Source organism: Chiloscyllium plagiosum, unplaced genomic scaffold (genome assembly GCF_037043375.1).
Source record: "Chiloscyllium plagiosum isolate Xiang-an unplaced genomic scaffold, Cpla_swu_hap1 HiC_scaffold_31, whole genome shotgun sequence".
Lineage (NCBI taxonomy): Eukaryota > Metazoa > Chordata > Chondrichthyes > Orectolobiformes > Hemiscylliidae > Chiloscyllium > Chiloscyllium plagiosum.
Window position 1 is genome coordinate 17,625,339 of NW_028270169.1, and position 25,001 is coordinate 17,650,339.

General features: G+C 42.5%; 1 protein-coding gene across 5 annotated transcripts in view; it reads left to right on the forward strand.

Annotated features, from left to right (window-relative positions):
- LOC122563963 (rap1 GTPase-activating protein 2) overlaps positions 1 to 25,001 on the forward strand; it is a 313,908-nt gene that overhangs the window by 191,541 nt on the left and 97,366 nt on the right. For all 5 annotated transcript variants that reach the window (XM_043718318.2, XM_087977294.1, XM_087977295.1 and 2 more), the window contains one exon: positions 11,985 to 12,069. In XM_043718318.2, coding sequence (XP_043574253.1) covers positions 11,985 to 12,069 — 85 coding nt within the window. The remainder of the gene's footprint in view (positions 1 to 11,984; positions 12,070 to 25,001) is intronic.

Here is a 25,001-nt window from a genome sequence, read left to right on the forward strand (position 1 = left end):
TAAACCTATGCCTTTTAGTTCTGGACTCCCCCACCACAGAAAAAAGACCTAGTCTATTTACCCTATCCATGCCCCTCGTGATGTTGTAAACCTCTATAAAGTCACCTCTCAGCCACCGATGCTCCAGGGAAAACAGCCCCAGCCTATTAAGCTTCTCCCTATAGCTCAAACCCTCCAACCCTGGCAACATGCTTGTAAATCTTTTCTGAACCCTTTTAAGTTATTGACTCTTGGCCTCCCACTGGCCAGTTACAAATAGATAATAAATAAATAGCTGGCCAAGCCAGTGACACCCACATCTCATGAGTGAATGAGAAGATGCTGGTATGCCATGCACATTGGCCTGAGATTGTGTGCAATGCATTGTGGGACTCAAATGTGTAGCATTGTTTAGCTGGAGGATAGCTGGGTGCTGAAGAGTTTCATCTTACCCACAGACCCCTGGAGATCAATGGTCCATGGGGTCCTCTCAGTACAATGAAAATCTGTTTGCAGGGAAATTACGGTGGGTTTCATTTAGGAGGATAACCCAGTTTGATTCCACCGAGAAGGGGCAGAAGTCACCCAGATTACTTTGAGCACAGTAGCTCTGTGGCTGAAAGATAGCAAGCCAGATTTGTCCAGCCAGCTGTGCACTGATGAATGTTACAGCTGCATGAATAGTTCCAGAATCGGATTGTCAATGTGACACTATTTCAAAGGCAAATGTGCTCCTGTTGCTGATGAAAAGTACACGGGCAGCAGTGCACAATTAAGAAAAAGGAGGAATTTGCATTTACTTGTCAGCTTTCACAATTTCAAAATGTCTCAAAGCTCTTCACACTCGGTAAAGTATTCTGGATGTGTAGTCATTGTAATTGGGTGGGGGGGGGGAATGATTAACAATACAAAAGCTGAGAGCTTTTGGAAGAAAAATGGAGAAGATCTTGGCGTTCATAGAAAGGAGCAGAGCGAATGTAAGGAGCAACAAGGGCTGAACATTCGAAGAGGAGAGAGGAATCGTTAATGCACATCCATTATTCGTTTGGTAAATATCAATTCAAGTGTGAATTTTGACATTGTTCAACCTCTTTTTCTTTCCAAGATGCCCATTGAAACAAGAATCAAAACCTCCTAGTGGGCAATCGATGGAAATAACTTGCTGCTCTTGGACAACATGAATAATAAAAGAGTGATCAATAAGATTAATGTCAGTAACATGGTGAAATATGAGGAGGGGAAGGAGGAGGCATTACCCTGTGCAAAATGTACAATGTGCTTTGGTCTCCTATAACATTTTCTTTCTGATCTTGTCACTGTTTGAGTTTATTTATTGATAAAACTGTAAAAAATAGAATATTGAGGCAAGGCAGCCCTGTAATCGGAACTTGCGATTGGTTTTGGGACAGGCTTGGATTGCTGTATCTAGTGGCTGTGTTCTTTTGAATGGTCAGTGTACAATCCCATAAACCCATGCTACTCAAAGATTCGCTTCAATCTTGGAGCACCTGAATACTTTGAAACAATTCTCTGAAATGTTGGCAGATCGAATTCATGTTGTGAGAATGAAATGAGATAATGACATCAGTCTTCTACAGTCAAGATATTAGCTGGGAGACTCTTGCAGAGCAGATTTTAAGTAGTGGACATTATGGTTTGAATGAGGGTCAGTAGACAATAATAAGCTTTAAAAAGAATTGAGGATATCTGGTCGGCATGGATGAGCTGGACCAAAGGGTCTACTTCGTGCTGTATATCTCTATGACTCTATAACTGCTGAAGTGACAATAAATTTGTGTTTATCCAATGTGTACCAGGAATGGGTGGTGAAGCAAATAAAAATTGCTGCTTGTTGGGGAATTACTGCATAGCAATAATAACAGCAATGGGACCAATGGAAACAATATGCACTGGCTTATCAAGTGGTTCTGAGGAAGGGTGAGTGGACCCAAAATGGTAACGCTGATTTCTCTGCTGCCAGACCTGCTGAGCTTTTCCAACAGTGCTGTTTTTGTTTCTGATTTCCAGTTTTTATTTTGACTTGTTAAGTGACACTTTTGATTGCCTCCAAGGGGAAGGGCTGATAGTGGCAGAAAACAAAGATACCCTTTAGAAAGTTTATTAGGAAGAGCAATAAATAAAACACTATTAATAGCGGTAAAAGGGATGGATGACTTGAAGACAAATAGTGCTCCACACACGTGTCATGCTGAGTTGATTCTATGCAGCAATTCTAATTCAAGGCCTTCCTTGCAGAAACGTAGCAGGTTTGCATCATGATGATAAACACGTCCAACTAAATCTGAAAATGTTGCAAGCATGGAAATAGACAGCATGGAAATAGACCCAAATAAATTTGGGGAGGCAATGGTAACGTCACTAGACTAGCAATCCCCGAACTTCAATCTAATGTTCTGAGGAGATAGATTTAAATCCCACTATAACCGATGGTGAAATTTGAATTCAATAAAAGAAAATTAAATTGAGCAGGCTTTTTAGATTCCTATTGTAATTTTTAAATTAAAAAGTAATCTTTTTAAAATTTAAAAACTAAAATTAAAATTTAAAAAGCCTGATCAATGGTGCACATGTAACTACTCTCATAACAGCCCATCTGGTTCACTAACGTCCTTTAGGAATGGAAGTCTGTCATCCTTACCTGATCAGACATACATGTGACTCCACATCACATAATGTGGTTGACTCTTAACTGCCCTCTGGGGCAACTGACAATGGGCAATACATTCAGCCCTAGCCAGTAACATCCACATCCCATGAATGAATTTTAAAAAACATAGACTGGAATTGCAATTCCAAACCTGACCTGCGGTTAGTCTCTCCACTGTTTGTCATTTCTTAGGTCCTGAAAAGTGTGGTGATAAGTTGAATTTGCCTGCTGCCCGATCTGAAGCCCAAGTCAATGAGCCCCTCCCAGGCACAACATTGTTCACTCATCTGCAATTACCACAACCGTCGCTCAGTGAGAACGAAGACGCAACTTGTTTTGTCAAAAGGCCAATCCAATCTCAGTCTTTTCAAGAAGCTAACCAAACCAATGGCCACTGCTTCACCAGCCAGAAACCAGCCTTTCTTTCACTTCCATCATTCCTGCTCACTTTGGACAAGGAGCTCAAAATGGTGGCTGCTGAGCAGGACTTGCAGAATTATCATTGCTTTATTTGCCTCCAACACTCAGACACCAAAATAAAAAAAGAAAATCCACTCACTAACATAGAACAAACTGTTCCTTCACTCTATAAACACAGTCTGGGCATTTTCAGGTTTTATAACAAATAGCCAGTGCCTGTTTTTGATCTGAATATTTTGCTTTTAACGGAGCAGATGTGATGGACAGCCAACTGAGGAACCTGTTTACATAATCCATACAAACACATTAATTGATACCATTACAGCTTCTTGGCTCAGGGAAGGAGAAATTACATCACACTGACACAAAATATTTCAAAGGAAGAATGTTTCAGTTTTTCCAGAATGTAATTCAATACAAAACATTAGTTAACCAACTCTCTGAACGGATGGTTTCTGTCTCATTTTTCAACAAATAGATTGTTTACTTCCAATCCTGGAAATATTTCATTTTCTCTAATAGTTTCATGATGTATTTGAGAGACTGGATAATGATGATGAGACCATAAGTACTTCCTTCAGCAATAGCACTGTATTTGGAATCCATTAAAGTAAAAGATTACACACAGAGCACATTACATGTGTCAAGAAATGCCCACAGGTCCAATTTACTCTCAGTCAGGTGTCTGAAGAGGATGTGACTCTCATGAGATAGACGATTCAAAATCTACCAAATGACCTCCTGGTTTGCATTGTGTACAGTTTATACTCATGAGTCTTTGACTGTGGGATCGCTGTGCTGTACATGACATTGAAATGCCAGGAAATTTCCAGCCTCACCTTCTTGGTAAGAATCTCACCCCTGAGTCAGAAGGTCTTGGATTCTAGCCCTAGTCCAGGCCTGGATCACGTCATATAGGCTATTCCAGCAGTGTACTTCTGAGGGGGTACTGCTTGGCAGGAGGTGCCACCTTGTGGGCAAGGCATTAAACTGCATCTATGTCTGCCTGTTCTGGTGAATATAACAAATCCACATGCCAGTCTTTCAAGAAGAGCTGGGGGTTGTCCTAGTGTCTTGACCAGCCCCTCCCAGTGCCTCACATATGTAGCTACTCTCCTTGTCACAACATTGCTGATTTGGGAGAAGGGGTACCTTTTTGCCATCTGTGGTTTTAGAGTCATAGAGTCAGTTTTCTACCCATTAAAGGGGAATAGGGGCAAATAAGGAACCAGTTGACAGATACAAAGTACTGGCCCTAGTGCTAACTACACGATGACAGGGAAAGATTACAGTCCAGCCTAAAACTATCAGCAAATATCTACAGTTGTCATTCTTAGTAGGTCCCACCAGAATTAAGAGACCAGAGATGAGACGCTACTCACCAGGCCAAGAGCAAAGGACTTGGAGATTTGGCTATTAAATTCATGTGGAATCCTGCTACAGTGTAGTGTGTTTAGCTTTAACATAGACCTAGGAAGGAAAAGTGATTTAAGGGAAAGGCATCTCCCTCCTTGATTTGTAACAATTTAATACAATACTTATGCCTTTTAAAAGTACCAAAGTAATCATGAAAAGTCTTAAACCTTCACAGAAGAGTTTTTTTTAAACATTGCACATCTGAAACAGAAACAGAATAATACAGCAGGTAATTGGTGCCTGAAGAGGGAAAAATAGGATGAAAGTTTGTCTGTTAACCTTTCATCTACCCCAAATGCTAAATGAGCTGGTTTGTACATTCACAACATTGTGTGCTATCCTTATAATTGCCAACATTGAGCGGGTGACACACCCCATCTGGAACGTGGCAAATCTTCTTATAATCCTTAATGGAATGTGGAATTCCTGGCCAGGCCAGTATTTGTAGCTAAACCCCCTCATTTCCCTTGAGAGCAAATAAGGGGCAATCGCATTGGTGTTGATCTGCAGCCTGATGGAGGTCAGAACAGTTGGGGATGGCAGATTTCCCTTCCCCAAAGGGCAGTAGTGATCCCAATGAGTCTTTACAACAATCGATAGTTCTTTCACGAATATCCCTACTGGGACTTTCAATTTCAGATTTTTTAATAGATTAATTGAATTTGAATTCTATCAGCTGCCATAATGGAATTGGAATCTCTATCTCCAAAGTACGGTAGCCGGGTCTCCAGATTACTATTCCAGTGACGTCACCTGGATGTTACACTCTTCCCATTTTTTGGACTTAGAGGAGACAAGTGCACTGTGGGAATTGTTGAGGTCTGGAACTTGATAGCACTCAACAGTAGAAGCCAGGCATAGGAACAGGCCTAACACCTTCCAAAGTCAGAGGCTTGTGATGGAATGGAATGTCATTAAGACCTATACAAAAGATTTTTAAAAACTTCATTCACAGGATGACGGCCAGCATTTATTGCCCATCCCTAATTGCCCAGGGGGCAGTTAAGAGCCAACCACATCGCTGTGAGTCTGCAGTCATATGTAGGTCAAACTGGGTAAGGATGGCAGATTTCCTTCCTTAAAGGCCATTAGTGAACTAGTTTGTTATTTATGACAATTGACAATGGTCACATTCCTAGCTTTTTACTGCAGACGTTTCAAAATTGAATTCAGATTTTACTATCTGCCATGGTGGGTTTCGAATCCAGGTCCTTAGAACATTAGTCTGGGTTTCTAGATTACTTGTTAATATATAACGATAAGGAAATTGCTGGCATTTCCTGCACAAGGACCCCCACCACTCAACAGGCTGCAGACCTTGATTATTTCCCTTCCACTTTCTTCACAAGCATCTCATCCAAGCCACTAGAACACACATCCCGGTGTAGCCATTGTGAAGGCTATTGATGGCTCTTCAAATTATGTGCATTGAATCCTGTTTACCCTGCCTACCACCCCTAAGGAATGACGATCCCTGAAGCAGGTTCTTAATCATGCATCCTCTGGAAAATTCACTTGGAAGGTCCGATCCTGATGTGGTCAAGCTCCTGCTCTGGAACTCACCTCACCATTGGTGCAAAATCTAAAGTGGCAAGATTCCACACATTGTATCTGAAAACACCATATATGTCTTTTTACTTTTTTAAAAAATGTATTAGTTTAGATGTCACTGGCTAAGTACCTATGTTGAAACTTTATTGCTGGAACAGCACAGCAGGTCAGGCAGCATCCAGGGAACAGGAGATTCGACGTTTCGGGCACAGGCCCTTCTTCAGGACCTATCCCTAATTGTCTTTGAGGAAGAGATGGTGAACCTCTTTCCTAAACTGCAGCAGCCCATGAGAATGTCGGCACATCCACAGTCCTGTTAGGAAGAGAGTTCCAGGTTACTATCTAGAGAGTGCGAAGGAACAGTGATGTAATTGTAAGTCAGGATGATGTGTGGCTTGGAGGGGAATTGACATGGTGGCATCCCCATGCATCTGCTGCCCTTGTCCTTCTCGGCAATTGAGATCAAGGCTTTGGAAGATGCCGTTGAAGGTGTGTTCTTGCAGTGCAGCTTCTCGATGATACAAATTGCTGCTACTGTACATTGGTATTGAAGGGAGTGAATGTTGTTGGTAGCATGTAATGTCTGCCAATCAAACAGATGTCTTTGTCCCAGATACTGTTGAACCTCTCATGTGTTGTTGGATTTGCATTTGCCCAAGTAAGCAAAGCATATTCTATTGCATATCTGACTTGTACCTGGTAGACAGTGATTAGGCTTTGGGAAGTCAGAAGGTCTATTACTTGCCACAAAAATCCCAGCCCTGACCTACTCTTGTAGTCCAGTATGTATATGGATTGTCTAGTTCAGTTGCTGGTCAATGGTAAACAATGTTGATGCTGATATTAGGGAATTCAGCAATGGTTAGGCCGTTGATTGTCAAGGGGAGATGATTAGATTGCCTCTTGTTTGATATGGTCATTGTACAACACCGTGTAGTGTTAACGTTACTTGCCACCTGGCAGCCCAAACCTATTGTTGTCCAGATCTTGCTGGATTTGGACATGGACTGTTTCAGTATATGAGGAGTTGTGCTGAACATTATTGTACAATATTGGCAAACATCCCCATTTCTGACCTTATGATGAGGGAGAGTCATTGATAAAGCAGCAGACGGTTGGGCCTAAGACTCTACCCTGACGAACTCCTGAAGTGATGACCCAGAACTGAAATGATTGTCTTCTACAACTGCAACCATCTTCATGGTGCTCCCTGTGACTCTGACTGGAGGGGAGCTTCTCCCCATGATTCCCATTGAGTTCAGTTTTGCTAGAGCTGTTTTTAAACTTCTTACATTAAAAATCCTATATTTAAAACAACTGGGAAATTTCACCCTTCTCGAAAATGTCTTCAATATGTATCAGGTTAGAGTTCCTCCGGGTCCCAGATGATTGAGTGGTAGTAAGACTGCAGATTGTCAGTGCTGAACTCTGATGTCTTGACTTTGTATTGTTGCTTTGTTAAATCTGCAATGTAGCATGGGCTGTAATACAGATGGTGGGAAGTGTCTCCAGTCTCCAGTCTCCAACAATGAGGAGTGCCAGAGGGTTTCCGATTGATTCTGCAAGTTAATGGATTATTTTGTTTTTATCTGTCTGGGAGGAGGCTAAAAACCCATCTTTATTCTTTTCTGGTTTGTCTCATTAATTGAGTCTTTTTTTTCATTTCCAGTACATTTGCTGACTCCTTGGGGAGACAATGGAAGTAGTTAGTGTTGATTCATTCAAATTAAAATTAAATAGACTTCCTTCAGAAAATCACATTTTGGAAAAGAATACATGACTCATCTGTGATATGTCATTCGATAAGTTATTGTCCAAAAGCTCTCCACCTCTGGGAATTTTCTTTGTGTCATGTCCGGGTCTGGTATGGATTAATTGATAAAGATTGAATTAGCCAACAATTCCATTATTGTTGTATCATGCCTCCAGCGGAATTGTAGAAGGATAAGCAGATAAACTTCAGTATTTCTTTTAAGCATCAATCAGACCTTATTTTCCTACAGTAACTTGGTTCCACGTCCACATTAGCAATCCGAGGGAATGGAAGAATGCAGACTGGTTGAGGTGAGGGGGTGAGTGAGGGCTCACTCATGATGGAGAAACTGCGCTGTTTTTCGGAAGGCCTTTTTCACTACATCTGTTGAATGATCTCAGGCTACATCGAGTACTAATCAAATCCATTTCACAACAGTGCTGCACTTCTTCAGAGTTCGTGGGCACTCTGATTTCAGAGAAGAGCAAACAACTTGGAGTTACAGACTGCCTTGCAGTGACACCAGTGTATCACAAAGTACCTTTGAAGGACAGTTACTGTAGTAATGTAAGAGATGCGGCAGACAATCCTAAGGACAGCAAGTCCCACAAGCAGCAGTGGCGGGTTGATCAGATCATTTTAGTGATGTTGATTGAGAGATAAATTGACCTGGGCAGTAGAATAAACTCCTGTGTCCTTCTTGAAAGTGGCACTGTGGGATCTTTAATACAATGAGCCCTTGGTTTACCATCTGACCTTATCTGAGAGACAGATTCACTGGCTGTCGATTCACTGTCCCAAGTCTGGTAATGAGGAGTCTTGATGTGTACTCTACAGCTCTGCTTTGGATGGTCAAAACAAACTTCTTAGAGAAAAGAATTTCAGCAGTTCAGTTGGGATAGAGGCGTGTCATGTAGCGCACCATCACCAACACACTCCTAATTGGGCTGAATGGTCTCTTTTTTTGTGTGTGCATATTCTATGTAGCCCTCACACAGAACTCCAAACAGTTTTCCCAGTTGCAACAGAGGTCTCCCAGTAGGGGCAGAAGCAGACGGTTGTTGGAGTCGGGAGCCAGAGAATTAATATTTAGACAAGAGTTCAGCAAGAGGAAGCATATTGGCAGAGTCACAGCACTACCTATTAGTAACAGAAGGTGGTGCTCTTTGGCACTAGACACCATAACGTTCCGGACAAAAGCCCTTCATCAGGAATGGGGCTGTGAGCCAAAGAGCACCACCTTCTGTGGAGAGATAAATGGAAGGAAGCTGGGGCTGGGGTCAAGGTGGCTAAGAGTGCGATAGGCAGATGGAGGTGGGGGTAATGGTGATAGGTCAAAGAGGAGGGTGGAGCAGATAGGTGGGAAGGAAAATGGACAGGTAGGACAGGTAATGAGGGCGGTGCTGAGTTGGAAGGTTGGAACTGGGATAAGGTGGGGGGAGGGGAAATGAGGAAACTTGTGAAATCCCACATTGATGCCATGGGGTTGGAGGGTCCCAAAGCAAAAATGAGGCGTTCTTCCTCCAGGCATCAGGTGGTTAGGGAGTGGTGATGGAGGAGGCCTAGGACCTGCATGTCCTTGGCGGAGTGGGTGGGGGAGTTGAAGTGTTTGGCCACGGGGCGGTGGGGTTGGTTAGTTTGGGTGTCCTGGAGATATTCTCTGAAGCGCTCTGTGAGTAGACGTCCTATCTCCCCAACGTAGAGGATTTCACCAGTTTTCTCATTTCCCCTCCCCCCACCTTATCCCACCTTCCAACTTGGCAATGCCCTCATGACCTGTCCTACCTGTCCATCTTCCTTCCCACCTATCTGCTCCACCCTCCTCTCTGACCTACCACCATCACCCCCACCTTTATCTGCTCCACCCTCCTCTCTGACCTACCACCATCACCCCCACCTCCATCCATTATCACATTCTCAGCTACCTTCCCCTCAGTCCCACCTCTCTCCCATTTATCTCTCCACCCCCTGGCCCACAAGCGTCATTCTTGATGAAGGGCTTTTGCCTGAAATGTCGATTCTCCTGCTTCCCGAATGCTGCCTGATCTGCTGTGCTTTTCCAACACTATAGTCTCGACTCTAATCTCCAGCATCTCAGTCCTCACTTTTGCCTCCATAATAGTCCCAACCACTGGAAAATTCAGATTTTACACATGGACCTCCCATCAACACTGGGGCAGATGGAAAATCAGGGCCAAACATGGAAGTGTCCTTTATGCTTACTCTGCTTCTAATTTCATAGGTTTTAGCAGAGCGTTATATTGGAACTCCATATTGCGCAAAGTATATCCTAAACTGCAGTCGAGAGTGTGGTGATGGAAAAGCACAGCAGATCAGGCAGCTCCAAGGAGCAGGAGAATCGACGTTTTGGACATCAGCCCTTCAACAGGAATGTGCAGCCCACAATGAAGTTTCTCGCAGCTACATTGGCCAGGATAGATCTTTCTTAATTCTGCCATTAATTTGGGATGTGGAAATGAACATGAAAAGCTTGGTTAGCAAGCAACAAATAATCCAGTGGATAGTCAATGAGCCAACCTTAAATTGGTCTTAATGAGATTGCCTTAGAAAAAGACCCTTTGTTTCCTTGTCTCTTCGCAACGGTGGCTGGGGAAATTGCTTGGAATGAAAGTTTATGAGCCGTGTGATTTCCAGGTGTGAAACAAATAGCAAATGATCAGCTGTTTTATGTGCTTGTTAATGGGTCATTCTTTCATGAATGATTAGCTTTGTTGCTAAGAGCCAGTGCCAACAATAGGCAGCTTTTTGCACAAAAGAGTTTGGCAAATGTCTTAATGCAAGACAATACACAGTTTATAAACTGTACCTGTCATATTTTTCTATCTTACAAATACGTAGCAACCGCAGCTCAGTAGGCAGCTTTCTTGCCTCTGAAACTAAAGGTTGCAGGTTCAAGTTCCACTTAAGGGCAGGCTTCAGGATTACACTCCAGCACAACGGGGAGGTGATGGCCTTGTAGTGTTATTGCTGGACTGTTAATTCAGAGACCCAGGTAATGTTCCGGGGACCCGGGTTCAAATCTTGCCACGGCAGATGGTGGATCTTGAATTCAATAAAAGAATTAAGTACCTAATGATGACCATGAATTCATTTCCAATTGTAAAGGAAAAGCCCACCTGGTTTATTAATGTCCTTTAGGGAAAGAAACTGCCAGCCTTATCTGGTTTGGCCTACATGTGACTCCAGACCCACAGCAATGTGGTTGACTCTTAACTGCCCTCTGGGCAATTAGGGATGAACAATAAATGCTGGCCTAGATACCGATGCCCATATCCCATGAATGAATAAAATTTAATTACAGAGCAACACTACATTGTCAGCAATGTTATCCTCTTGATGTTAAACCAAAACTCTGTCTTCTTTCTTGATTGAATGTAAATGATTCCACTCATAATTTCAAAAGTGAGAAGTGGGATTTGTGCTGTCCTGGTCAAAAGTTAGAAAAAATTCATTATCACATTGCTAATTCTGGGAGCATGCTCTTTGCAAATTGATTGCTGTATTTCCTACATTACATCTGTGATCAAATTTTAAGACAATGTACTTTATTGGATGTATTGGGAGGCAATGGCCTAGTAGTATTATCACTGGATTGGTAATCCAAAGGCCTAGCTAATGGACTTAGTAATATTATCAATGGATTGTTAATCCAAAGGCCTAGCTAGTGTTCAAATCTTGTCACAGCAGATGGTGGAATTAGAATTCAATTTTAAAACATTTGGAATTAAGAGTCTAATGATGACCATGAATCCGTTGCCGATTGTTGGGAAAAATCCATCTGGTTCACTGATGTCCATTAGGGAAAGAAACTGCCATCCTTACTTGGTCTGGTCTATATGAAACTCCGGAGCTCACTGTAAATTGACAACAAATTCTGGCTTAGCCTCCCTCATCCTGTGAATAAATAAAAGCAGGATCATCCAGGAGACTTGAAAGAGTTCTCTATAAATGCAGTTATCTCTTTCAGAGGGGATCAAAGCTCTTGAGCTGTTGCAGAGGGGAGGGGGAAAGCACCGCTCAGAGATTGATGACATGGATATCATGGGATGGGATAAATATCCTGCAGTTTCATTTGCTTAACTTTAGTCTGTGCAAAGAGAAGGCTTGATAGGCCAAATGGTCTCTTCATATTTTGTGCTTTCACACACTCTCAATGACTTTCTTTTACTTTGACAGGAGACAAGAGATGGCAAATGGGTCCAATACAAGCGCCCTCGAACCACACTTATCACCACCTCACACAGCTCCACCATCCACTCGGGTATGTAGAACACTCCGAATTCTCATCATAATGAGTCGTGGACTAACTGTGTATTTTATCTTATTTGTGTAGGGCTAAATCAGAGAAAAGCTCACCTAATGTGTACTGTTTAAATTGATTATATAAGACTGACAACACTGAGACAGGAGATTTGGGCCGATTGGTCTGTGCTGATGTTTATGCTCTACATATTCTGTTCTACACCTTCTATTCCTTTCTTTCCCATGGATTTATCCATTCTAAATGCATCTACACTCTCCACCCGAATGATTCCTGTGGTTGCAAGTTCCACACTCTAATGATTTTCTGCATACAGTGTTTCTTGTGAATTCCTAACAGGATTTCCCGAGTGACCATCTTACATTTATAGCTTGTAGATTTGCTGTTCCTCACGATTGGAGACATATTCTCTTCCTCAGCCCTATCAAATCCCTTCATTCGAGAATAAGTAATAGGAGCAGGAATAGGCCATTTGCTCTCTTAAGCCAGCCCTGCCTTTTAAACAGATCATGGCCTGTATAGAAAATGAACAATTTTCAAAGTACTGTTAGGAGACCCCAAAGTCCTCTTTTTCCTGGAGTAAAGAGCACAAACCTGTTCAGTCTTTGTCAGCAGTTGAAATATTTCATTCTGGTTCGATCTTTATAAAACTGTTTGTGCCTTCTCATGGGCCTCCATATTTATTATGTAACAAGGAGATCAGAACTCATAAGGATTACTCGAGAATGACCTTCTTCCAATAGGAAAACTAGACAAATCTGAGCCTGGAGTTCTTATACAACTGAACATTGTCTTTCAATGTAACTAATTCAGGATATGTGAAAACAGTGCCAGATCGTAAGACTGCAATATTTTAAGCACAATTTCCATTCTGCAACAATAAGATTTGGTAGCTAAAATGGAAACCCCATCTTTTGAGCACTGTAGTATACCAACAGATCTCTCACAGTATTGTTCACATGCCATTGTGATTAATCAATGTGTCCATATGACACACTTCTGGAAGAGGTAGGGTTTGGACCAGGACCTTGTAGCCAACTGATAGGAACACTATCACTACATCACAAGATCCCTCCTAGAGGTAGGGACATTACCACTCCACCACACGATTCTATGCCATTGTAGGCTTGTCTCATTTCAAATCACTGTTAGAAAATCTCTGGTTGGTAATTGTCATTGTCATTGGATCAGAGTGTGGGAACTGCCTCCCTAAGAGCACCAATGGGTGTTCCAGTAACAGATGAAACTGCAACAGTTCATCATTATCTTCCTGAGGGCCATTCAGAATGGGAAACAAATGCTGTCCTAGCCAATGACAACCACATCCCATGAAAGACTTAAAAATAATCTGACAAAGAGAAGTTGATTATTCTGTTGGTGGAACTGTTGGCTCCTTAGGCAGAATTTTACACTCCCTCACTAGCAGATTGGAGACAGGGAGGTTCACACAATTCCATGGGCGCTGTGATTTAAGGGGCAGTGGGCAAGGCCTCTGCCAAGTCACCATTAATGTCCATTTCCAATCCACCTGCATTTATTCAACTATAGGGTGGAGGTCAGGAAGCCCTGCTGCCTGAGTCTCCAACTAGGAAGTAAAGAGGTGCCTCCTTCATGATCTCCCTTTCCAATTGGAAGTTCCCTGAAGAACAGATCCTACCATGTCACCTGCAACAATCCCCCTGATGTGTCCCCTTTACTCCAGGCCCCTATAGTCCAAACCCGATCCCACTGTGAAATCTGCTCCCCACCAACACCACCACCATATTCCCATCAATGTACCAATAGTCCTAGCTCTTTCTCCATGCGATTGAGTGCAATTTCAGCCGTGGCCACTACTTCTGGTGGCGTTCCTGACACCGGAAAGCTAACACTCAAAGACATCCCTGCTCCCTAGCTTGGTTAGAAGGCCAGTTAAAAGGCATTTAATGCTCTTCAGGGTGTTAAATGGTCATGGGAAGCCCTGCCCCATTCAAATCCTGCCCTTTGCTATTTTGGCAACTCCTCTGAGTTTTCCCAAAGGTAACGATAATTAGCTGAATGTGGCTTACTTTTAGAAAATTACTTTGGTTTAAACTGTTAATATTTCCAGAAATGATGAAAGCCAGGAGAATATGACAAAAGGTGTCAGAATGTTTCTGTGAAATAACCTGTTACCAGAGGGTTAATCTCGGCTCACAAGTTCCAGTGTCATAGAGTTATACAGCATGGAAACAGACCCTTCAGTCCAACTCATCCATGCCAACCAGATATCCCAATCTGACCTAGTCCCATTTGCCAGCACTTGGCCCATATCACTCTAAACACTTCTTATTCATAAACCCATCCAGATGCCTTTTAAATGTTGTGATTGTACCAGCCTCCACCACTTCCTCTGGCAGCTCATTCCCTATGCGCACCACCTTCTGCACGAAAATGCTATCCCTCAGGTCCTTTTTAAAATGTTCCCCTCTCACCTGAATCCTATGGCCTCAAGATTTGGACTTCACGCTCTCAGGAAGAAGCCTTGGCTATTCACCCTATCCATGCCTCTCATGATTTTATAAACCTCTCCAAGGTCACCCCTCAGCCTCCAATGCTCCAGGGAGAAAAGCCCCAGCCTATTCAGCCTCTCCCTATTGTTCAAACCCTCCAGCATCCTTGTAAATCTTTTCTATATCCTCTCAAGTTTAACAACATCCTTCTGATAGAAGGGCGACCAGAACTATACACAGTTTTCTAAAAGTGGCCTCATCAATATCCTATTCAATTCTCTCTGTTTGAAATTGATTGTTTAGCCAAAACATTTTCAGAGTCTGATTGGAAAGGAATTGTAAATGTTCATATTGATATGAAACATACACTAGAATTAGGAAACATCTATAAGTGCTTATATTATTGGTGCGTGTGATTAGTTTGGAAATTCAAATAAAAGAATTGTTGTATAAGTTTACTTACAAGAAAGGTACTTAAAAATGTAACTTCCTCCTGAGACAATGTACTGTTAAGAAAACAGGAACTATGGAGAGAGAAACAGAGTTAACAGTCAGGTGAAAGGCCATTGTCCTGAAACACTAACTGTGCTTCTCCCTCCACAGATGTTGCCAAACATACTGAGTATTTGCAGCATTTTCTGTTTCTATACAGAATTCATAGTGTTTTCCTTCTGTAACAATTATTGCGATTATAAAGGATCAGAACTGAATAGAGGCTGTCTGAATTTGCTTCACATCGCAGTCAAAGAGTCATAGTCACAGAGCTATACAGCATGGAATCAAACCCTTTAGTCTAACCATGCTGACCATAATCCCAAACTAGTCCTACCGATCTGTACTTGGCCCATGTTCCCCCCAAACATTTCTTAATCATGTACTTATCTAAATGTCTTTTAAACGTTGTAACTGTTCCCGCATTCTCCCCTTCCTCAGGAAGTTCGTTCCACACACAAACCACGCTCTGCGTTAAAACATTGCCCCTTGTATATTTTTAAAATCTTTCTCTTCTCACCTTCAAAATATGCCCCCCTATTCTTGAAATACCCCATCCTAGGGAAAAGTCACCTGCCATTCACCTTATCTATACCTCTCATGATGTTATAAACCGCCATAAGGTCACCTCTCAACCTCCTACTCTCCAGCCTCTCCTTATATCTCAAACCCACCACTCCCAGCAACGTCCTGGTAAATCTCTTCTGAAACCTCTCCAGCTTAGCACTATCATTCCTATAACAGGAAGACCAGAACTGTAACTCCGTTTTTAAAAGAAAACACGTGCTTTTTGGGGGAGGATTTTGTTCTGCGTTTTTGACGACTAAAAAACAAAAAATGAATCAAAATAAAAATCTCATACTACTGAAGTGTAATAACTGTAAGAAATCCAGAAGTAAATCTAGAAATAAGCCTGAATCTCAGGAGCGACTGCAAGATCGATGCTACTTTCAGTCCACCATTTCAAAGTCTTACGATGACAAGGCAGAAGGATTTTTATTCCATCCATCAGGGCTGGGTTTGTCCCCAGGTGGTGAAGGTGAAAGGCCAGTGCTTTTTCTCCTGCACCGTCAGTGCCCACCAGTTTTCTTTCACTATTCATCATATTACAAACTACCTCCAGGTTGGAAACGAAGTGTCATTATGGGATGATATATATTACCTTATCTAACACATTGGGTGATTCCTTTTCGCAAACAGCAAGGTATGGTGTTTTACTTTGACAATATCAGTGCTGTAAAGATGGCAATTACTGTACAAAATTGTACATTCATAACAGCTTGCCTTAGCTTGGTTATATTCATCCTGTTTATGAGACAAAAAAACCTCAAGCACTATTCATAACATGGACATTACTCGTCAATTAAAGATGCATGAATCTTGCAAAGATGCAATAATGCCTTTAATGAAATTGTCAAATTCAATTCTCCTGAAATACTCGGATTATTTGTAACCATTCTGCTAACCCAGCACCAACATTTTAAATGTCAACCTTTATCCAATATCCCTGACCATAGCAATAGGACAGGGGCCTGCTCCCAGTGAACTGGCAAATTAGGTTAAGAGACAGGTCAAAAGAGATCCTAACAGTATTATTTTGGGGGATACATCAGAAAACAAAGTATAGATGCAAGGAGTAGACCCATCATCCATCAAACCAAGTATCAAACTTAAAGAAAAAGCATATAATTGCACAAAGACAGATGGTAGGCCAGAAGATTGGACAAAATATTAAAAACAGTAAAGAATGATGAAAAAAGAGAGGGAAACCAGAGTATGAGACAAAACTAGCTAGAAATATAAAAACAGATAGTAAGAGTTTCTATAAATACTTAAAAAAAGAAAAGTGAACATGGTCCTACAGAAAATAAGTCCAGGCAATTAATAGAGGGAAATGATTCATTTATCGGCGCTCCCTTGCAGATGAGGATGACTCTCTCCCACTCTCAGAGTGAGTCAATAGTGGGTGTACAGACCAATGAAGCTACCGCAGGCTCTATCAGACTGGGGGCAGAATGAGGTCTCAGGATGAGGGCGGATGGGGCGTTGGTGCAGCACCTACAGTCCTTTTGTAGTTTTCGCCTGGTTTCCGCTTTTTCCTGATGGCAAGTCTCGAGATGCTCTACGCCTTCCTAGATGCTGCTCCTCCATTTTGGACATTCTTAGGCCGTGATTCCCAGGTGTCTGTGGGAATGCTAGAAGAAAGTGAGGACTGCAGAAGCTGGAGATCAGAGTCAAAGAGTGTTCTGATGAAGGGCTTATGCCCGAAATGTCGACTCTCCTGCTCCTCGGGTACTGTCTGGCTGTCTGTGGAAATGCTACCAGAAATGGAAAATATGGATGTGGCAGATTGACCAGTTACTTTGCATCAGTCTTCGTGTAGGGGGTACACGTAACATTTCAAAAATGGTTGTGAATTAGGAATATAACTCAGGAAAATGACAATCACCAGGGAAGTGGTACTGAATACATTGTTGGGGCCACAGACTGACAAGTCCCCGTGTCCTGATGTATTTCATCCAAGGATCTTCAAAGAAGTGACCAGGGAGAGAGTTGTCACGATAGTTTAAATATTCCAAAGTTCCCTAGATTCAGGGAATGTTCCATTAGATTGGGTAATAGCATGTAATTCCTTTATTCAAAAACAGGTGGAGCCAAAGAACTGGAAAATGCTGGCCAGTTAGCTGATAAATGTTGGAAAATAGACTCATAGAGTCATACAGCATGGTCCAGCCAGTCCATGCCAAACATAATCCCAAACTAAACTAAACCCACCTGCCTGCTCCTGGCCCGTATTCCTCCAAACCTTTCCTATTCATGTATCTATCCAAATGTCTTTTCAACATTGTAATTGTACCTGCATCCACCACTTCCTCTGGAAGATCATTCCATTCTCTGTGTATAAAGATTGCCCCTCTTGTCTTTTTTAAATCTCTCTCCTCTTACCTTAAAAATATGCCCCATTGTCTTGAAATCCCCTATCCCATGGAAAAGACAACTACCATTAACTTGATCTATACTTTTCATTATTTTATAAACCTCTATAAGGTCACCTCGCAACCTCTTACGCTTCTGTAAAAAAGGTCCCAGCTTATCCAGCCATTCGTTATAACTCAAACCTTCCATATCCGACAACATCCTGGTAAATCTCTTCTGAACCCCCTTGATAATATCTTTCCTATAACTTTATTATTCAAGATATTGTCGCAGGACTCTTAAAAGAGTACAAGGGAATCAGATAGAGTCAACGTAGCTTGTGAAAGGCAAATCACATCTAACCAATTTATTGGAGTTTTTTGATATAGTAAATGCTGTGGGTAAAGGTGAAATCAGTGGATGTACTATTCCTAAATTTCCAAAGGGCGTTTGATAAGGTCCCCTATCAAAGATTGTTGCAGAGAATAAAGGCCCATGATAAGAAAGGGATTGAAAGGTTATTGGGGATGTCAGTGGGAATGTGGAGTTGAGGTTGCAAACTGATGAGTCATGATCTTAATGAATGGCAGGACATGTGCAAGGGGTAAAATGACCTGCTTCTAAATTGTTAAGATGATAAGTTTGTAAATCCTGTCTGTGAATGTTGAGACTCGGGCACAAAGTTGCTACCGACAGATACAAAAGCAAAATACCGCAGATGCTGGAAATCTGAAATGCAGAATGAAAAATATTGGGAAAAAACCCAGCAGGTCAGGCAGTATCTATGGAGAGACATGGAGACGCAGGTTGATGGCTTTACAAAGAGGCCTTTCAGAGAATGAATACAGCGCAAGACAAAACTATTATGGCCACTCTGCTCCTATCCGCACTGGGAGAAAGTGAGGACTGCAGATGTTGGAAAGTCAGAGTCAAAATGTGTGGTGCTGGAAAAGCACAGCAGGTCAGGCAGCATCCGAGGAGCAGGAGAATCGACATTTTGAGCATAAGCTCTTCATCAGGAAGAAGATGCCCGATCCACATTCTAAAAGAGATATCTGAGTAGTGCCCCTTTATTGCTCTATTCCAATTTCCTCTAAACTATTTCCTTTTGAAGCATAAATCCAAATCCATTTGTAAATTGTTAAATCTATTTACACCACCTTTGGCAATCATAAATCACTGAGTAAAACTGCCCTGCCGCTGTTTTCTTTATAATTAACTTTGATACTAAATAACATTTTAATTGTTGAAGTATAAGATGTCCTACCATCTTTATTATTAATCCAAATTCTCTCAGGATCCTATTCTAGTTTATTGCATGTATAAATGAAACCAGAAACAATTATCTGCATGTTCATTATTGGCTAAGGCTGAAAATCCACATGACACTAATATTTTATCTGCAGGGAATTTTTGATGTAAATTACTTTCCAGAATAGGTGTGATACAATATCAATTGACAAACAAAATAGATTACTCCTGTGTTTGTTCAGTCATTCACTGAGGATGTTTGGCAGCCATCTGTAAAATTTGCCATGGTGACATTTATGTGCAAATGTAGGTGAGCCTATTAGAATTGCTGTCCCCAATATATATATTCACCTTCCTTCTTAAGGTGAACACCAGTGCAGAAACATCCAAATCAGGATCATTGAACCACATCTGGTTCTCAATTGATCCTGTCTGTAGAGCACAGGTAAAGCATACAATTAGGAGTAGGCCAATCAGCCCCTCTAGTTTGCTCCACCATTCAATGACTAGTCTAATAATGGCCTTAATAACACTTTCCTGCCTCCCCCATTAACCTTCCATTCCCTTGTCAATCAAAAATCTGTCTAACTAAACCTTGAATCTATTAAACTACTCAACTCTTTTTGGAAGAGAATTCCTTAAAGACTCACTGAAAGAAGAAATTCTTCCTCATCTCCATCCAAAGAGGGAGACCCTTTATTTTTAAACTGTGCACCCTGGCTTGAGAGGGCAAATGTCCTCTCAGCATCCACCCCTCAGAATCCTGTAACTTTGAATAAGATCACTCGTCCTTCTAAACTCCAGTGAGTAGAGGCCCAAGCTGCTCAACCTTTCCTTTAAAAGCCATTCATCCCAGAAGTCCATCTAGTGACCTTCTCTGAACAGCTTCCGGCACAAAGTATAAGGTGGCCACAGCTCTACGCTATACTCTTGTATAGTTTAGCAAGACCTCTGCACTTTTGTGCTCCAGCAACCTTGAAATATCGGTCAATATTTTTAACTTCCACAATCACATTGCACCTTCGAGTTGACCTTCTGTGATGCATGGTTACTTCACGCCTCAGTGAGACCATGATTATTTGTATTCTAACTCCATGGACGTGTCTCAGCTCCCTATCTCTTAGTGACTTTGACTAACAGGAGTCTATCAACCTCAAATTTACAACTGAAATAGCTTCTCCCACATTTAGTGGGAGTGAGTGGCCACATCTTTGCCTGAAGTGTTTACTAACTCTACTACAGAACGGTCTGGCTCTAATTTTAAGCTTCTATCCCCTTGCTGTGGACAATCTAATGAACTGAAATAGCTTTTCTATATCAACTCCCTTCAAGAATGAAACATCCTCAATAAAGTCGCTCCTTAACCTATAGTATTTCAGGAATACAAGCCCAGTGTTTGTATTCATTCAGAAAGTAAGGAGTCATGGGCTACTGGGAAACCTGTCTGCCTGGATACAGAATTGGCTGGCCCATAGAAAACAGAGGGTGGTAATAGATGGAAAGTACTCAGTCTGGAACTCAGTGACCTGTGGTGTTCCATAGTGATCAGTTCTGGGACCGCTGCTTTTTGTGATTTTTATAAAAGACTTGGATGAGGAAGTGGCAGAGTGGGTTAGTAAATTTGCCAATGACATGAAGATTGGTGGAGTGGAGATAGTGTGGGGAGATTACCAGGTTAAAGGCAGGATTGTTGGCAGTGTGGAAGAACAGAGGGATCTTGAGGTCCATGTACATAGATCCTTCAAAATTGCCACCCAAGTTGATAGGGTTGTTAAGAAGGCATACGGTGTGTTGGATTTCATTAGCATGGGGATTGAGGTTATGCTGCAGCTCTATAAAGCCCTGGTTAGACCACATTTGGAATATTGTGTTCAGTTCTGGTCACCTCATTATAGGAAGGATGTGGAAGCTTTAGAAAGGGTCCAGAGGAGATTTACCAGGATGCTGCCTGGACTGGAGGGCATGTCTTATGAAGAAAGATTGGGGAGCTAGAGCTTTTCCCATTGGAGTGAAGAAGGATGAGAGGTGACTTGATAGAGATGTACAAGGTAATGAGGTGCATAGATAGAGTGGATAGCCAGATACATTTTCCCAGAGCTGAAATGGCTATGACGAAGGGGCATTATTTTATGGTAATTAGAGAATGGTTTAGGGGATATGTCAAAGGTAGATTCTTTATACAGAGAGTGGTGGGTGCGTGGAATGCACTGCCAGCAGTGGTAGTAGAGTCAGATACACGAGGGACATTTAAGTGACTCTTGGATAGGCGCATGGAAAATAGTGCAATGAAGGTTATGTAGGTTAGTCTGATCATAAAGTCATAGAGATATATAGCATGGAAACAGACCCTTCGGTCCAACCCATCCATGCCGACCAGATATCCCAATCCAATCTACTCCCACCTGCCAGCACCTGGCCCATATCCCTCCAAACCCTTCCTATTCATATACCCATCCAAATGCCTCTTAGATGTTGTAATTGTACCAGCCTCCACCACTTCCTCTGGCAGCTCATTCCATGCACGTACCACCCTCTGCGTGAAAAAGTTGCCCCTTAGGTCTCTTTCATGTCTTTCCCCTCTCACCCTAAACCTATGCCCTCTAGTTCTGGACTCCCTGACCCCAGAACTATTTACCCTATCCATGCCCCTCATAATTTTGTAAAATTCTATAAGTTCACCCCTCAGCCTCTGATGTTCCAGAATCCGATCTTAGAATGAGATAAAAGATTGGCAGCAACATTGAGGGCCAAATGCTCTGTACTGTGCTGTACTGTTCCATGTTCTATATTCTAATCTCTGCTCAGAATCCAACTTGGAGCGCTGGTAACATTCTGATGAATGAGCACTTTACTCCTTCCACCTGCTATATCCTTTCAATGGTACAACGGCCAGAACCACAAATAATAATTAGCTGTGAGTTAATCATGGCTTTGTATGGCTGGAGCAATACTTTCCTTCTCTACATACTACACCTCTCACTTCAAGAGTGGATGTTGCATTTCAGTTTGTTTGTTTACCTGATTTGTTCATTTTAGTGATCTGTGTACAGTGTTCGTCTTTTGGACCTCCACTGTTCCCAACTATTGCTTATTTATATAATACAGTCGGTTTTGTTGTAACGCAGTGGTTCCGTTCCTGTGCAATCACGTAATAGCAGCATCATTTAAACTAATGGGGCCAGAACAGCATTATAACCAATACACACTTTAAAACTTTGCACTTTAGAAACAGTGACCCCCAACTTGTCAACAACAAATTCACATTAACAGAACGTGTGTTAAAGCAGAACGACCTCTACTCGAATGTAACCTTTTCTTGCCCAAAGGAAGTGACCATGCATTTACCCACATTGCAAGTTATCTTCCATAGTCTTGCCACTAACTTAATCTATTAATGCCTCTTTGCAATTTTATAAGAACATAAGACTATAAACCCATTGGATAGAGGAGTATAAATCAGCCATTCAGCCCATTCAGTCTGCTCTGCCATTCAGTGAGATCACGGCTGATCTGATAATCCTCAAGTTTTTAGATCAGAGTGGTGCTGGAAAAGCACAGCAGGTCAGGCAGCATCCAAGGAGCAGGAAAATTGACATTTCGGGGAAAAGCCCTTCATCAGGAATAGAGGCAGGAAGCCTCCAGGGTGGAGAGATAAATGGTGGGGGTGGGGGGAGGGAGGTGGGACTGGGGAAAAGGTAGCAAAGAGTATAATAGTGAATGGGGGAGATGGAGGTGATACGTCAGAGAGGAGGGTGGAGCGGATAGGTGGGAAGTAAGATTGGCAGGTAGGGCAGGTCATGGGGACAGTGCTGAGCTGGAAGGTTGGAACTGAGGTAAGGTGGGGGGAGGGGAAATAAGGAAACTGGTGAAGTCCACATTGATGCCCTGGGGTTGAAGTGTTCCGAGACGGAAGATGAGGCGTTCTTCCTCCAGGCGTTGGGCGATGGAAGAGGCCCAGGACCTGTATGTCCTCAGCAGAGTGGGAGGGGGAGTTGAAATGTTGGGCCACAGGGCGGTGTGGTTGATTGGTGCAGGTGTCATGGAGATGTTCCCTAAAGCGCTCTGCTAGGAGGCGCCCAGTCTCCCCAATGTAGAGGAGACCACATCGGGGGCAACGGATACAATAAGTGACATTGGTGGATGTGCAGGTAAAACTTTGATGGATGTGGAAGGCTCCTTTGGGTCCTTGGATGGAGGTGAGGGAGGAGGTGTGGGCGCAGGTTTTGCTATTCCTGTGGTGGCAGGGGAGGGTACCAGGACGGGAGGGTGGATTGTTGGGGGGCGTGGACCTGACCAGGTAGTCACGGAGGGAATAGTCTTTGCGGAAAACGGAAAGGGGTGGGGAGGGGAATATATCTCTGGTGGTGGGGTCCGCTTGGAGGTGGCGGAAATGTCGGCGGATGATGCGGTTAATGCGAAGGTTGGTGGGGTGGAAGGTGAGCACCAGGGGGGTTCTGTCCTTGTTACAGTTGGAGGGGTGAGGTTTGAGGCGGAGGTGCGGGATGTGGATGAGCTGCATTGGAGGGCATCTTTAACCACGTGGGAAGGGAAATTGCAATCTCTAAAGAAGGAGGCCATCTGGTGTGTTCTGTGGTGGAACTGGTCCTCCTGGAAGCAGATACGGCGGAGGCGGAGGAACTGAGAATACCCCACTTTCCTGCCTTTTGTATTATCCTTGATTGCCATACTGATTAAAAATCTCATCAATACTATATACTGTAACACCAATCCTAACCCAAATGTCCAACTTGGATTGTTTTCTATTCTGTTTTTTAAGCAATTACTAAACACATTGCACAGAACTTTATCTGACACCACTCATCACATTGTACTGGTTGATTATCCATACTCTCTGTCTCCTGCTGTGTAGCCAGTTCCTTAACCAGGTCAATTGTTTTTCTGCATATCCCTGAGCTTCAGCAATGTGGAATTTTACAAAATATCTTCTGGAAGTCTGTATAAACCCGTCCGTTGATATTCTAAAATAAAACAAAGAAATGCAGATGCTGGAGATAAACTGGGCACGAAACATTAACTCTGTTTTCTCTCTACGGATGCTGACAGACCTGCTGAGTTTCTCCAACAATTTCGGTTTTTGCTTATTTGATCCATTGATTGATTCCCTGCTTTCATTCTTCAAAAGGTTCATTTAGGTTCAAGAGACATGGCTGACCCGTTACAAATTCAGATTGGACTCTCTCTTTCATGGTTGGTCCCCCTTACCTGTAGGTTTAAACTTTTCATGGACCTGAAAGAAGCTGCATTTCTTTCTGTTCCTTGAGGATCAATCCCAACGTTAGACAAATCTCAGTAGCTGTTATTAACAACTGAATGAACTGTGGCTTATAAAAGCACTGCAGCCTCCTAGTTCACAGGAGAGGGACATTTGCAGATTCAGCTTGATACATTATCACGGATCTAGTTAGCTTATTGCTGTTTCTCAGTTTGGATGATTTGGTGGTTGGGAATGGGGGTTGGTTAGCTCAATTGGCTGGATGGCCAGTTTGCAATGCAAAGTGATGCCAACAACATGGGTTCAATTACGACACCGGCTGAGGTTACTGTAATGGTCTCCTTCTCAACCCCTCCCCTCAACTGAGGCATGGTGACCGTTAGGTTAAATCACCACAGTCATATTCGTGAGAGATCAGACTACAGTCCAGTTGGACTATGGAGATTTTACCTTTTAAGTGGTGGTAGGGCAAGATGGGGGGTGGGGTGTGGGTGGGAAGTGAGATAGTCAAAACTACTGTTTTTAGTTGCGACATCCTGAAGACTAGTTTAGCTTAGGAAACCTGGTCA